The 15,421-nt window shown below is 45.2% G+C and overlaps 1 protein-coding gene across 7 annotated transcripts in view; it reads right to left on the reverse strand.

Annotated features, from left to right (window-relative positions):
• Window positions 1–273: 273 nt before the first annotated feature.
• Window positions 274–15,421, reverse strand: part of mtmr4 (myotubularin related protein 4) — a 140,137-nt gene continuing 124,989 nt past the window's right edge. For 6 of the 7 annotated variants that reach the window (XM_046306276.1, XM_046306275.1, XM_046306273.1 and 3 more), the window contains 8 exons: window positions 14,449–14,644; window positions 14,036–14,221; window positions 8,614–8,784; window positions 8,096–8,250; window positions 6,162–7,761; window positions 5,878–6,015; window positions 1,867–1,955; window positions 274–1,645 (listed from right to left, as the gene is read on the reverse strand). In XM_046306276.1, coding sequence (XP_046162232.1) covers window positions 1,468–1,645; window positions 1,867–1,955; window positions 5,878–6,015; window positions 6,162–7,761; window positions 8,096–8,250; window positions 8,614–8,784; window positions 14,036–14,221; window positions 14,449–14,644 — 2,713 coding nt within the window. In that variant the 3' untranslated portion in view covers window positions 274–1,467. The remainder of the gene's footprint in view (window positions 1,646–1,866; window positions 1,956–5,877; window positions 6,016–6,161; window positions 7,762–8,095; window positions 8,251–8,613; window positions 8,785–14,035; window positions 14,222–14,448; window positions 14,645–15,421) is intronic. The other variant, XM_046306274.1, reaches the window with a different exon arrangement.

The raw sequence follows: 15,421 nt of genomic DNA on the forward strand, positions 1-15,421 counted from the left end.
TGCATTCATCCAGTCATCAGCATTGGGTTAGGTGCATGTCTGACATCAATGTGTGCGAAATTACAATGTTCATTAAATATGGTCAACTTTAAAAAAATATACATAACATCACAACCAGCCATAAAATAACTACTGTGGTAGGTTTTGTGTGTTTTTACTCTCATGTAGGTGTCATAACCAGCCATAAAATAACTACTGTGGTAGGTTTTGTGTGTTTTTACTCTTATGTAGGTGTCATAACCAGCCATAAAATAACTACTGTGGTAGGTTTTGTGTGTTTTTACTCTTATGTAGGTGTCATAACCAGCCATAAAATAACTACTGTGGTAGGTTTTGTGTGTTTTTACTCTTATGTAGGTGTCATAACCAGCCATAAAATAACACAATATATGTCACAACAAGTCTAAATATGTGTCATGAGTGTTAGGACCATATTATATTATGTCAGCTGTTATAACATATGAAATGGTTATGACCACGTCATAATGTTTTGTGATGCTGGGTGTCAAGTGTTACCGCATAATCAAATATTACCCCCAGTCTTCCAGTTACTCCAACACACTTGTCCATTTCATTTCTAACATTTACATTCAAGCTCCACAAAAAGATACAACAGCAAGTAAAACAGCAGATTTCTCCCTTTCGCTCGGGTTTGGTCTCAAATTCCCTTAAATACACAAACAGCTTGCAGTGCACAAAAGAATAAGAATACAAAATTAGACTTAAATACTGTAGCAGCATGTTTTCTTTTTCTTGTTAAAGTTGTCATCAGTCTCCATTTAACAGGTAAAGGCTTTGGAGTCCCCAACACTTGGGAGGGCGAGAGATTGTCCTTGGAGGCGAGTAGGTGTGTGTGTGTTCGTGTGTGTGTGTGTGTGTGTGTTTTGGGCGAGGAGGCACATTATGGGGTGGTTGGTTGGTGTGTGTGAGAGGGATGCTCTACAATGGGGGTGGATATTCAGGTAGGTTTGAGATGGAGCTACAGGAGCAGGGGGGTGGCATGTGGCATCAGAGGGTATCTGAGGCACCAGTGGAGAACAACAGCCCCAGGGCAGGACAGCAGGATGCTGCAGCCTTCCTTCCAGGCTGGAAATGTGTTAGACCAAAAGGGGTTCAACTCAGTGGGATAGCCTCCATAACAACTCTTCCTCATCCATCTCCCTCACTCAGTTAATTCACTGTCATCCCCTATCTTCTTCCACTCCTCAGTCAGTCTCTCATCCCCAGTGGTCAGTGGCCTCTCTCCATTTTCAAGCTTCGCCTCCCTGCCACAGAGCAACCACAAGTCCTCCTCATCTTCCCACACAGCCAAGACCAGACCATGTTAGGGTAGTAAGGAGCAGGGCACATGGCTCAAGCTGATCCAAGAAGGTGCTCATCCAGGTCCTAACCGGGCCAAACTGAACTAGGCCAGGCCAGACTGAGCCAGGACTGGGACACTCAGTAAGGGGCTCTCTCTCCTGTCTCTCAGCTGGAGGCTGTGGCGATGGGCTTCTTGAGCTGCTGGCTGCAGATCTCTCTGTTCCTAGCCTCCAGCAGCAGGTCATAGCAGACATTACACACTAAGACAGGGTCGTACAGCTGCTGGTCTGGGATGGGCAGCTTCAGGTGGCAGCAGTCTTTACAGAACACATTGCCACAGTTCCTAGAGGAGGGAAAAGGGCAAACAGAGTCAACAACTAGATTCACTGAAGACGCAAGGGATGTCGTACGTGCTGTAAGTCTTTTTTAATCTCAAATCACGGTTGGTGAGGTATAAAATCTGCTGTGCGTTGAAGGTTTATGCTATGTCTATTATCCTACACTCTACATTTTGGCTTCTTGATTAATGCATACATTAGTGGTCAATGGTAAAGCTAAACAAACCTGCAGTGATGTCGCCGCTTGGCCATCCAGAACTCACAGTCGCAGTTGAAACAATGGGAGGCCATGTGATCGGGCACCCACCTGGTGACCTGCAGATACACGCATTTCTTTTAGAACAGTGTGTGACACATACAGTGCCTTCAGAAAGTATTCACACCCCTTGACTTTCTCCACATTTTGTTGTGTTACAGCCTGAATTTAAAATGGATTAACTTTTTATGGCTGCAGGAGCAGTATTGAGTAGCTTGGATGAAAAGGTGCCCATATCAAACGGCCTGCTCCTCAGTCATAGTTGCTAATATTTGTATATTATTATTAGTATTGTATAGAAAACAATCTGACGTTTCTAAAACTGTTTGAATGATGTATGTGAGTATAACAGAACTCATATGGCAGGCAAAATCCTGAGTTGAAATCAAAACAGGAAGTCAGAAATCTGAGCTTGTATGTATTCACCAGTTCCCAATGAAATCCCCTTGTGATATGAATGATGTTGCACTGCCTAGGGGTTCCACTAGATGTCAACCATCAATAGAAATTATAATGAGGCTTCTATGTTGTTGTGGGAGTGAATGAGAGCAGAATATATCAGCTGTCCATCAAGCAGCTATTTTGTGATCCCACTTTTTCCTCATGGTAGTCACTTGCGTTCCATTGCTCACGAAGACAAGAAGGAATACTCCGGTTGGAACTTTATTGAAGCTATATGTTAAAAACATCCTAATGATTGATTCTGTACTTAGTTTGAAATGTTTCTTTGACCGGTAATATCACTTTTTAAAGTTTTTGTCCGATATAGCGCTGACCAGAATTAGTGTTCGGATATGTATACCAAACGCTCTAACAAAAGAAGGTATTTGGACATAAATAACGGACATTTTCGAACAAAACAAACATTTATTGTGGACCTGGGATTCCTGGAGTGCTTTCTGATGTAGATCATCAAAGGTAAGATAATATCTATCATGTCATTTCTTGTTTATGTTGATGCCATCTTTGCGGCTGTGATGTTTTTAAATTGAGCTCCGTCTCAGATTATTGCATGCATTTCTTTTTCCGTAAAGTTTTTTTAAAATCTGACACAGCATTTGCATTAAGGAAAGGTATATCTATAATTCCATGTGTGTAACTATATTATCATCTACATTTATGATGAGTATTTATGTTGAATGATGTGGCTATGCAAAATCACTTGATGTTTTTGGAACTGGTGAATCTAACACGCCAGATTTTTTATATAAATATGAACTTTATCAAACAAAACATGCATGTATTGTGTAACATAAAGTCCTATGAGTGTCATCTGATGAAGATAATTCAAGGTTAGTGATTCATTTTATCTTTATTTCTGGTTTTTGTGAAGGCTATATTTTGCTGGAAAATGGCTGTGCTTATTGTGGTTTGGTGGAGACCTAACATAAGCGTTTGTAGTGATTTCGCTGAAAAGCTTATTTGAAATCGTACACTTTGGTGGGATTAACGAAAATAGATTTAAAATGATATAAAACACATGTATATATTTTTTTTATTATAAAAAAAACTTTCATTTGCCTTAATAACAAACTTGTATGCAATCTTTAAATATGAATATACATGTTAAATTCCAAGCCATGTTGGTTAAGCCACAGAAAAAGCCAGCAACCTTCTCACTAGCCATGACTGGCTGAGATAATGAGTGGGCTGGACATGCCGAGAGGGGAGTTAGGATTGTTCTGCCATATAGATGGTTTATGTCTGTTTGAGCTGGTCAGTCTTTGTTGATAAACCTGTTGAGCACGGCTTTAAAAATATATATTGTGTAGTGGAGCTGCATAAGCGTTGCTCTCCACTTTCTGGAGGATCGAGTTTTGAAATCAGTGGAATTAGAGTATGATAGCTAAAGAGATGGAGAAAATACCTGTTTCCGGATTACATCTTCAAACTAAGGGAAACCGTGGCATGGCATCCGTGACAGGGAGACACATCCATCATGTATGATGGTGTATATAGGTAAGATAGTCTAGCTAGCTACATTTTCGTATGTTACATGTTTATAATTTTGACAGAATGTAGTTTCATTTCAAGCTAAAGTGTACTGTTAGCTAGCTAGCTAACATTAGCTGGCTGGCTCCCTAGCTAACGCTACGGGTATGACGTTATTATTCGTATCCCAGAACCATTTGCTTTGCTAGTTAGAGCCTAATGTTGGCTGAAATTGTTGCCAGCAGAGCTGGTTAGGCTATTTTCATGTTATCCAGAGGGAAACAAATGTGTGGAACTAAAGCTTAAGAGGGTGTGAACGATGCTGAATGGGTGTAGACAAAGAGGAGCAAAGAGAAGGCCATTTTCTCAAAAGTGAGTTTACAAGTTTAACAACTTTCAAAGCAGATTACTTTCCCATTGTTCCTCAAAAAAATGGAGTGTATGATTTACCATTTTGTAGTCTCCACTTTTATCAATGTAAAAAAACACAATTTTATATTTTGCTACATAAGACTAAATCCAGGTTGTGAGTCACAAATGTCTTGAGTCAATACGTATTCAACCCCATTGTTATGGCAAGCCTAAATAAGTTCAGGAGTAAAGATGTGCTTAACAAGTCACATAATAAAGTTGTATGGACTCTCTATGCAATAATAGTGTTTAAACTGATGGATTTTTACAGGGATGTTTTATTATGCTAATTGGATTTTCACGGGTGCACGGACATCAACATTACAGGGTTAACATGATTTTTGAACGACTATCTCATCTCTGTACCCCACACATACAATTATCTGTAAGGTCCCTCAGTCAAGCAATGAATTTTCAAACACAGTTTCAACCACAAAGACCAGACAGCTTTTCCAATGCCTTGCAAAGAAGGTCACCAATTGGTAGATGGCAAAAAAAAAAAAAAAAAGCAGATACTGAATATTCCTTTGAGCACGGTGAAGTTATTAATTACACTTTGGATGGAATATCAATACACCCAGTCACTACAAAGACACAAGGGTCCTTCCTAACTCAGTTACCGTAGAGGAAGGAAAGGGCTTAGGGATTTCACCAGTTACATAGTTTAATGGTTGTGATAGGAGAAAACTGAGGCTGGATCAAGAACATTGTAGTTATTCCATAATACTAGCCTAATTAGTGGGTGAGAGATTGAAATGTTTTTAAATTTATTTTTTTATTGCCTTGTAGGTGATAGATAGCCTTCTTCGTTACGCTTGGTACCTGGAGCGATTACAATGCCTCGGGAATTTGATTGTGAAATGTAGCCTAACTGATAACAAGGATACTTTGTCTATCATACCGTTTGACTCTACTTATTAACCACCAATATAGGTTATTTCACAGAAACTCTCCGCGACACATTGTGCTTCCTCACAAAATAATTACTTTTGTTAGCGCTTGTTAGAAATTTTGTTCCAGGTTCGGTCTTATTGTTTCAGATGTGCCTGAAGGTTTGGGCTCTGATGGTAAAAGCTGATCCTGAATCAGTTTGTAATGCGTGGAACCGAATATGAAACATCGGCTCAACAAATACATGGCAAGTTTTGATATATCTGAAAATGGTTGTCTAGCAATGATCAACAACTAATTTGACAGAGCTTGAAACATTTTGAAAAGAATAATGGGCAAATCTTGCACAATCCGGGTGTGGAAAGCGCTTAGACTCACAGTAGTAATTGCTGTCAAAGGTGCTTCTACAAAGTATTGACTCAGGCGTGTGAAAACTGATGTACTGTAAATGAGATATTTCTGTATTTAATTTATAATAAATGAGCAAAAATGTCTAAAAATATGTTTTCACTTTGACATTATAAGGTATTGTGTGTAGATGGGTGAATTATTAGTATTTATTTTTTATCCATTTTGAATTCAGGCTGTAATAACAACATTTGGAATAAGTCAAGGGATATGAACACTTTCTGAAGGCACTGTACGTATCTGGGGCAGAAAGGTGGAAAGATGAGTGGGAGAGGAGAGGCTGTAGTATACAGTGTAGTATAGGGTTATATATAAGAAGCAGTAGAGAGAGAGAGAAACCTGAAGCAGACTATGAGGGACGCTGACCTCTGTGTCCTTCTGCTCCACTCTGTCCCAGCTGCCCTCGGAGAAACAGTCCTCGCTGTGATCCGACAGACTTTCCTCCTCGTCACTGTCGTCTGACTCACGCAAACACGTCTGGGAACAGACAGGTCAATATGAGAGGGAGGGAGACAGGTTGAGAGCGAGAGACATATGCCATAATTTCACAGTACAGTAATAATAAATTGGGAGTTTTTCAACACTGGGTTACTGTTTAAAGTCTACATGTGAGAGTTACTCACAATGTCGTCCTCGTAGTCGACGTCAGGCTCAGAGGGCGGCATGCCGTACTGTCTCTCCAGCCTCATCTGCAGCTGGCGCACCTGTCTCCTCAGCACTTCCACTTCCTGTTTATATCCCGCCTCGATCTGCCTGAGACGCTGCTGCACCGCGTCCATGGGCACTGGCAGCCCGTCATCATCCAGGTAGGCCGGGGAGGGCTGGGAGGGCGGGGAGAAGGGAGAGGCTGGTAAGAACTGGCGGGTTGAAGAGGTGGGTGGAGTGCTGGTGCTGGTTTGGCTGCAGATGGCAGCATAGCCTGAGCTGCTTCTGACTGCAGAGAGCCAGCCTGACCCTGACTGGACTGGGCTGGAGCTGGCTGGGGCCGGGCCATGGACCCTTTCCTCCTTCTCCCTGCGGCAGCACTGCGAACCCCCGTTAGGCAACCCGTTGGACACGGCCATGCCCTGGGCACGGAGCAGCTTGCCAGCCAGGCGTCGACTCTGGTAGGCGGTGGGCTGGAGGGCCCGACAGAGACCTGAGGAGAGATTGGCTGGGAGGCCAGACTGGACCAGGCCCTGGACACTCTCCCAGTGGGAGCCCAGGAGAGACAGCTCCTCACTGACACTCAGTTGGCTCTGGGAGACCGGGTGTCGCACTGCCACTACCTGGCTGTTGTCAACAGGGGGCACTGTAGATGTGGAGGCCATTGCTACTGTTGGTACTGCTACTACACATTCTCTCGGAGGCACCAGCTCTCTACCACTTACAACCTCTGTCCTCTTCCCTTCTCTCTCCGCTCCCTGGGCCTGGGACTGGGTCTGGGCCTGGGGTAAGGCCCACTCTGGGGCCCGGGTCTGGCCCAGACTTTCTCTCCTGCTGTGGGGCAGTGTTGGTGGGGCCTCTGCTTTGTCCGTGAGGGTCTCTGTGGAGTCTTCCATGGCCATAGAGAATAGAGGAACTAGCTGCTTGAGGGCCGGCAGCTCTGCAGACACTGAGTGGCTGTTCTGGAGTTGGTGATAGGTGATAGGCCCATTCAGAACAGCTGTCGGTAGTGGGCCCTTCCAGGCAGGTGGGGAAGGTAGGCATGCTTCTGCTGCCCGGGCAGGGTGGGTAGTGACCTCAGAAGTCCTGTAGCAGCTGTTATCCGCCTGTTGTGGCAAGGGAGGTGGAGGGCAATGGGGGCTGGTGGTCTGGGGGAGGGAATGGAGGAGAATGGGTGTGGGCAGGGGGAGAGGGGTGGGGTGGGGGATGCCCTTCTCCAGAGTGATGGGGGGGAGGGGCAGGGAGGGCAGAGGTTGTGTCGTCAGACAAATCTCCTCTCTCAACTCCTCCTCCTCAAAGCCCTCTTCCCTTGGCTCCATCTCCAGGGGTGTGGTAGGAGGAGTCTGAGTGACAGGCTCCACCTCCGAGTCATTGTCGTCCAATCCCGTGTCAGGGCTGACGTCCTCGGGGCTATCGGATTCGTCCCCTCCTCCTATAGCAGCCATAGGCTCCAAGCCATGGGCAGTACGGCCCTCCTGGCAGTGCTTGTTGAGGTTGGGGTCGCTGGAGGTGCGGGTGAGGGCCATCCCGTTCTCACAGGCCGACACCAGGTTGTCCATGGAGCGAGACTTAGGAAGCCTGCACAAAGGGGAAACAAATACCAATCTCAAGTTGACGGAGCTTCCCTCATCGGTGAGCTTCCTTCTGTACCACTAGAGAGCAGGCTGGATCTGAGCAACAAGATGTAAGATAGTGAACCAAGCCCACCGTCAGTTTTCACCACAAGCCTGTTGCCTCCTTATTTAATAAGCCTTGAGAAGAGAGAGCTCAGAGCAATACCAGGAATATAAGTAGGTCGACGATGGCTTGAGATAAAATTAAGTAAATGATCATACGAAAACACTAATGGGCTGTATTGATGACTAGAGACGGAGATGGATGAATGGAGTGAGTGGGTAAGGGATAGCCCCACCTGTCGAGAGATTGTGAGGTGAGCTCATCTCCCTGTGTGCAGGGGCACAGGTAGAGCTCCATGGCGTCCTCGGCAGCGGTGCAGGGGGAGGATGTGGGCAGGTAGACGGCCGTCCACAACTGCAGGGCCCGGGTGTGGCACACCGGCTGCAGCACCTGGACACAGGGGACAGGGAGGAGAGGACCAGGGGCCAGAGGTCAATAAAAGACAAACACATTAATTAGGTTTTGTCTCAGTAAATCCATATAAATGGTGCAGATATGATTTTTTATGCCTTAATCGTGAATATTTGGATGAGAGCATCTTTCCTTTCTTTTAAAGGTCAACAAAAGTATCAAAATGCTCCACTCATTACCGACACACTATGATCCTGGGCGTCATCAGAAGTGTATTGGACGTGGGAAAGATTGACACCTTGTGCCTCAATGTGAAAATGGAGGAGAGGGGAGGAGATAATGTGGATAGGATAGAACAGAAGAAGAAGAGAGAAGAAAAACGTGACCGTAGAGGTAGGTTACCATCTCATGACAGGGAATATAAAGGAAGTTCTGGAAGTTCTTGTTGCCGGTGCGGAGCAGAGACCAGATGGAGCAGGTGCGTTTGTAGATGTTGCGGGCCTCTCTCTCCCGCCCGTTGTTACACAGGAACGTCCCGTACAGGCACGAGTATGTGTGCTGAACCAGCTTGACCTGGGAGGAGAGGAACACAACACAGTTAGCCGCTACACACATTCCTTACAATACATACAATGGTACACTCTTAACAAAGAGTCCGAAGGTATATATAGTTTTACAATGCCTTTACAATGGCTTTTTCTCAGTCCTTACACAGCACACAATACTGAGACTTCCGGCGCCGACAGAGATGGCCGCCTTGCTTCGCTTCGCGTTCCTAGGAAACTGCAGTATTTTTTTGTGTTATTTCTTACATTGGTACCCCAGGTAATCTTAGGTTTCATTACATACAGTCGGGAGGAACTACTGAATATAAGAGCAGCGTCAACTCACCATCATTACTACCAGGAATATGACTTTCCCGAAGCGGATCCTGTGTTCTGCCTTCCACCCAGGACAATGGATCGGATCCCAGCCGGCGACCCAAAACAACAACGTTGTAAAAGAGGCAAACGAAGCGGTCTTCTGGTCAGGCTCCGGAGACGGGCACATCGCGCACCGCTCCCTAGCATACTTCTCGCCAATGTCCAGTCTCTTAACAACAAGGTAGATGAAATCCGAGTAAGGGTTGCATTCCAGAGAGACATCAGAGATTGTAACGTTCTTTGCTTCACGGAAACGTGGCTCACTCAAGACACACTATCGGAGTCGGTGCTGCCAGCTGGTTTCTTCGCGCATCGCGCCGACAAACAACCATCTTTCTGGTAAGAAGAGGGGCGGGAGGGTATGCCTTATGATTAACGAGACATGGTGTGATCATAACAACATACAGGAACTCAAGTCCTTCTGTTCACCTGACTTAGAATTCCTCACAATCAAATGTCGACCGCATTATCTACCAAGGGAATTCTCTTTGATTATAATCACAGCCATATATATTCCCCCCCCCCCAAGCAGGCACACCGATGGCCCTGAACGAACTTTATTTGACTCTATGCAAACTGGAAACCACATATCCTGAGGCTACATACATTGTAGCTGGGGATTTTAACAAGGCTAATCTGAAAACAAGACTCCCTAAATTGTATCAGCATATTGATTGCGCAACAGGCCTGGTAAAACCCTGGATCATTGTTATTCTAACTTCCGCGACGCATATAAGGCCCTCCCCCGCCCTCCTTTCGGAAAAGCTGACCACGACTCCATTTTGTTGCTCCCAGCCTACAGACAGAAACTAAAACAAGAAGCTCCCGCGCTCAGGTCTGTTCAACGCTGGTCCGACCAATCTGATTCCACGCTTCAAGACTGCTTCGATCACGTGGATTGGGATATGTTCCGCATTGCGTCCAATAACAAAATTTACGAATACGCTGATTCGGTGAGCGAGTTCATTAGAAAGTGCATTGACGATGTCGTACCCATAGCAACAATTAAAACATTCCCAAACCAGAAACCGTGGACTGATGGCAGCATTCGCATGAAACTGAAAGCACGAAACACTGCTTTTAACCAGGGCAGGGTGACCGGAAACATGACCGAATACAAACAGTGTAGCTATTCCCTCCGCAAGGCAATCAAAAAAGCTAAGCGTCAGTATAGAGACAAAGTAGACTCGCAATTCAACAGCTCAGACACAAGAGGTATGTGGCAGGGTCTACAGTCAATCACACATTACAAAAAGAAAACCAGCCCCGTCGCGGACCAGAATGTCTTGCTCCCAGACAGACTAAATAACTTCTTTGCCCGCTTTGAGGACAATACAGTGCCACTGACACGGTCCGCAACCAAAACCTGCGGAATCCCCTTCACTGCAGCCAGAGTGAGTAAAACATTTAAACGTGTTAACCCTCGCAAGGCTGCAGGCCCAGACGGCATCCCCAGCCGCGTCCTCAGAGCATGTGCAGACCAGCTGGCTGGTGTGTTTTTTAATTTTTAAAAATATTTTGTTTTTGCATTTTCCAATTAAGAACATTTTTTTTTTAAGTGAAAAGATATTAGACAACGATAGGACAAAGTGACAGTAACAGACGAGCGTAACAAAAAAAAGAAGAATTATATATAGAAATATACAATAAGACAAAAATAATAACGAGACATTGGATTACCTGCCATAGGCTACATATTATACATTATGTGTGAAACATTATGTAAGGATTATATAGAGATTCAATCAATAAGATGTGGGGGGAGATTCTCCATATAGTCAATAAAAGGTTGCCAAATTCTGTAAAATGTCTTTAACTTATTCCTCAAGCAGTAAGTGATTTTCTCAAAAGGGATACAACTATTAACTTCCGATAGCCACATTGCAACTGGCAGAGAGGAATCCAATTTCCATTTCAAGGCAATACATTTCTTGGCAATCGCTAGCAATATTTCTGTAAGCTTTATAGTATGGCTTTGCCTAAGATTGGTGTTTAGTAAAGTTACCCAGTAGACAGACCTCCGGGTCTAAAGGGAATGCAACCCCGTGAATTGAGGATATGGTATCGCATACCCCCTGCCAGAAACCGTGTAGTTTTGAACACTGCCAAGTGGAATGGAGGAATGTTCCTTCATCTGAGCCAAACATAGGGAGGAGATATCTGGGTTGAACTTGTGCAGTCTAGATGGGGTGATATAGAGGTGATGGAGGAAATTAAACTGGATCAGTCTGTATCTGGAGTTCAATGTGGATGTAACACCATCCCTGCATAGGTCACTCCATAGATCCTCATCAAGATCAATACCCAGATCTTTCTCCCATCTAAGTCAGGGTTTATCTAGCCCAGGCAGTGTTAGTCCTGACATAAGAGCATCGTATACACGGGAAATGGTCTTGAACAGTGGTTGGTCTGCATGACAGAGTTGTTCAATAGGTGACATCTTAGGTAGGTTCCATTGTCCCTTGAGAGTCACCCTAATAAAGTTTCGTAGTTGTAGGTAGCTAAAGAAGTCCCTGTTAGGCAAGTGGTATTTCTGTTTCAGCTGATCAAAAGACATAAGAACTCCCTCCTCGTAACAATGTTCCAGAAGAGTGATCCCCTTATCAGACCATGATCTAAAGTTACTATTCTGGAAAAACATAGGGATCAATCTATTGTTCCATAAAGGGGTTTTAGGGGAAAGGAATCCCTCTCGTCCGAACAGCTCATGCAGTTTGCACCATGCCAGGACAGAATATATGATTAAAGGGTTGTCTGTGATGGTTTTTATAGATTTTCTGTCCCATTTGTAAAACTATTCTGCCCCAGTGTCATCATTTACCTCAAGATTTTCAATGTTCAACCATGAGGGAGAGGGACCATTGTCAAACCTCTGAGCCAGAAACCTAGACTGTGCAGCCCAGTAGTACATTCTAAAATTGGGGAGATTTAAGTTTTGCCGTGCCAGATAAACCGTCTGGTCAGCTTGTCAAGACAGGAAAAAAATGCTGCGGGAACAGGGATAGGGAGAGATTGAAACAGATATAGAAATCTGGGCAGGACATTCATTTTAATTACATTGATAGTCAAGGACCATATCACCTCCACCCTACCTGACACCCTAGACCCACTCCAATTTGCTTACCGCCCAAATAGGTCCACAGACGACGCAATCGCAACCACACTGCACACTGCCCTAACCCATCTGGACAAGAGGAATACCTATGTGAGAATGCTGGTCATCGACTACAGCTCAGCATTTAACACCATAGAACCCTCCAAACTCGTAATCAAGCTAGAGACCCTGGGTCTCGACCCCGCCCTGTGCAACTGGGTCCTGGACTTCCTGACGGGCCGCCCCCAGGTGGTGAGGGTAGGTAACAACATCTCCACCCCGCTGATCCTCAACACTGGGGCCCCACAAGGGTGCGTTTTGAGCCCTCTCCTGTACTCCCTGTTCACCCATGACTGCGTGGCCATGCACGCCTCCAACTCCATCATCAGGTTTGCGGACGACACTACAGTGGTAGGCTTGATTACCAACAACGACGAGACGGCCTACAGGGAGGTGAGGGCCCTCGGAGTGTGGTGTCAGGAAAATAACCTCACACTCAACGTCAACAAAACAAAGGATATGATTGTGGACTTCGGGAAACAGCAGATGGAGCACCCCCCTATCCACATCGACGGGACAGTAGTGGAGAGGGTAGTACGTTTTAAGTTCATCAGCGTACACATCACGGACAAACTGAATTGGTCCACCCACACAGACAGCATCATGAAGAAGGCACAGCAGCGTCTCTTCAACCTCAGGAGGCTGAAGAAATTTGGCTTGTCACCAAAAGCACTCACAAACTTCTACAGATGCACGATCGAGAGCATCCTGTCGGGCTGTATCACCGCCTGGTACGGCAACTGCTCCGCCCACAACCGTAAGGCTCTCCAGAGGGTAGTGAGGTCTGCACAACGCATAACCGGGGCAAACTACCTGCCCTCCAGGACACCTACTCCACCCGATGTCACAGGAAGGCCATAAAGATCATCAAGGACAACAACCACCTGAGCCACTGCCTGTTCACCCCGCTATCATCCAGAAGGCGAGGTTAGCACAGGTGCATCAAAGCAGGGACCGAGGGACTGAAAAACATTGAGTGGCTGCTGCCAACACACTGACTCAATTGCAGCCACTTTAATAATGGAAATTGATGGAAAAATATGTCACTAGCCACTTTAAACAATGCTACTTAATATAATGTTTACATACCCTACATTACTCATCTCATATGTATATGTATATACTGTACTCTATCATGTACTGCATCTTTATGTAATACATGTATCACTAGCCACTTTAAACTATGCCACTTTGTTTACAGACCCTACATTACTCATCTCATATGATTCTACTGTACTCGATACCACCTACTGCATCTTGCCTATGCCGTTCTGTACCATCACTCATTCATATAACTTTATGTACATATTCTTTATCCCTTTACACTTGTGTGCGTATAAGGTAGTAGTTTTGGAATTAGATTGTTAGATTACTCGTTGGTTATTACTGCATTGTCGGAACTAGAAGCACAAGCATTTCGCTACACTCGCATTAACGCCTGCTAACCATGTGTATGTGACTAAAATTTGATTTGATTTGTATGTACACTTTAAGACACCATACACATAATACTTTGTTCACAGGTTACTATCTGATACCTCTTATGTACAAATGTCAAATAAATCGTCAAGACATGTCCTATGCCAACAGAAGAGGAGTAAAAAGTGCCAGGTTGAAAGAGAGAGAAGGTGAAGGCAAAGAGTAAGAGAAAGGAGAGAAAAAGAGTGAGAAGAGAATGACTGGGTAAAAGAAAGTGAGAGAATGAAATCGAAAAGGAGAGGTGGTAAGTGTAGCCTACTGTACATACCAAGAATGCCTCGTTGAACTCGAAGAAGCAGGGGAACTGTTTGAGCAGCTGGTGAACACAGTCTAGCCACTGTAAGAAGACAGGACACTGCTCACTCACATCCTCAGCACTCTCCTGGTGACCGCAGCGATCGCCAAACTTATGACCGTAGTCCAACCACTCTGTCTCCACCAGTACCTGGAAACCCTGTGGATTGGGGGGGGGTTCAGTTGTGTTTCTCACACCATGGCATAAAAAAAGGTGTGTGTGTGTGTGTTTTTGGTCAATTCAATAGGGTGTGAGCAACAATTGGTAATACCATGAACTTTCACTATCAAAATGTAACAAAACCTGATATTTGCTGCATCAGTGTTAGTCTTAGTGACCACAGTATCCTAAGGGCCAGGGGTCAGAACGAGTGTGAGTGTGTCTACCTCTAGTGTCCTATAGAAGGGGTCCAGCAAGATCTTGGCAAGAGCCACAATTTGTGGGGTGCGGTCCCACCCGTCTGAACAATGCACCAGGACAGGACGTCCCTCCCTTTCCACCGCAGAGCACACTAGAGTGGCAGCCTTCAGCATGACGGATAGGTGCTGCAGCCAACGGGTGCTCTCCAGAGCAGAAAGCCAGCTGGGAATACACAAGCCAAGGAGGGACCAATCAGAACAGGTATAGAGGTTTTAGAATGTATTCCGAGGGAGGTAAATAAATAACGATGGGTAGAGTAAGCGGAGGTAACCGTGAGGACACAGGGGAGGGGGGTGCGGTAGCGGGAAGTGAAGCCCCTGACCTAGATCTGTAATGGGCTCTGTCATTTTAGAAGGGGTCACTACAGCACCTCTTTTAGAATACCAGGAAATCTACCACTAGAAAAGCCCTCGTGCGCATCGTGTGATGTCACTGATTCCAGTTTTGGAGTTGGGGCATGCACTCTCTACATGCAAGGAGACAGTCACACACAAAAGACCTGGGACAAATATTAGTTCAAATCTTTCAAGTACTTTGAGCATTTCCTTTAGCCTAACCTAGAATGCCAGGTGGGCGTGTTTGCCCTTTTGGGACTCTTCTATTGCATCCATTGTGACAGACAAGCTCAATAAAGCACAGTTCAAGTATTTTAAATAATTTTAAATTGTTAAACACACACACACACACACACACACACACACACACACACACACACACACACACACACACACACACACACACACACACACACACACACACACACACACACACACACACACACACACACACACACACACACACACACACACACACACACACACACTTCAGGCCAGACAGCTGGCCTGCCCAGCGGGAATGGGGCTGGATTGCGGCTGGCTGCATTCCCCTTCTCCCTGTGGTGTAACCTTACTGAGGCCTGGAGAAGGGGATAGAGGGATG

The sequence above is a fragment of the Oncorhynchus gorbuscha genome, linkage group LG16, assembly GCF_021184085.1.
Source record: "Oncorhynchus gorbuscha isolate QuinsamMale2020 ecotype Even-year linkage group LG16, OgorEven_v1.0, whole genome shotgun sequence".
Classification (NCBI taxonomy): Eukaryota; Metazoa; Chordata; class Actinopteri; order Salmoniformes; family Salmonidae; genus Oncorhynchus; species Oncorhynchus gorbuscha.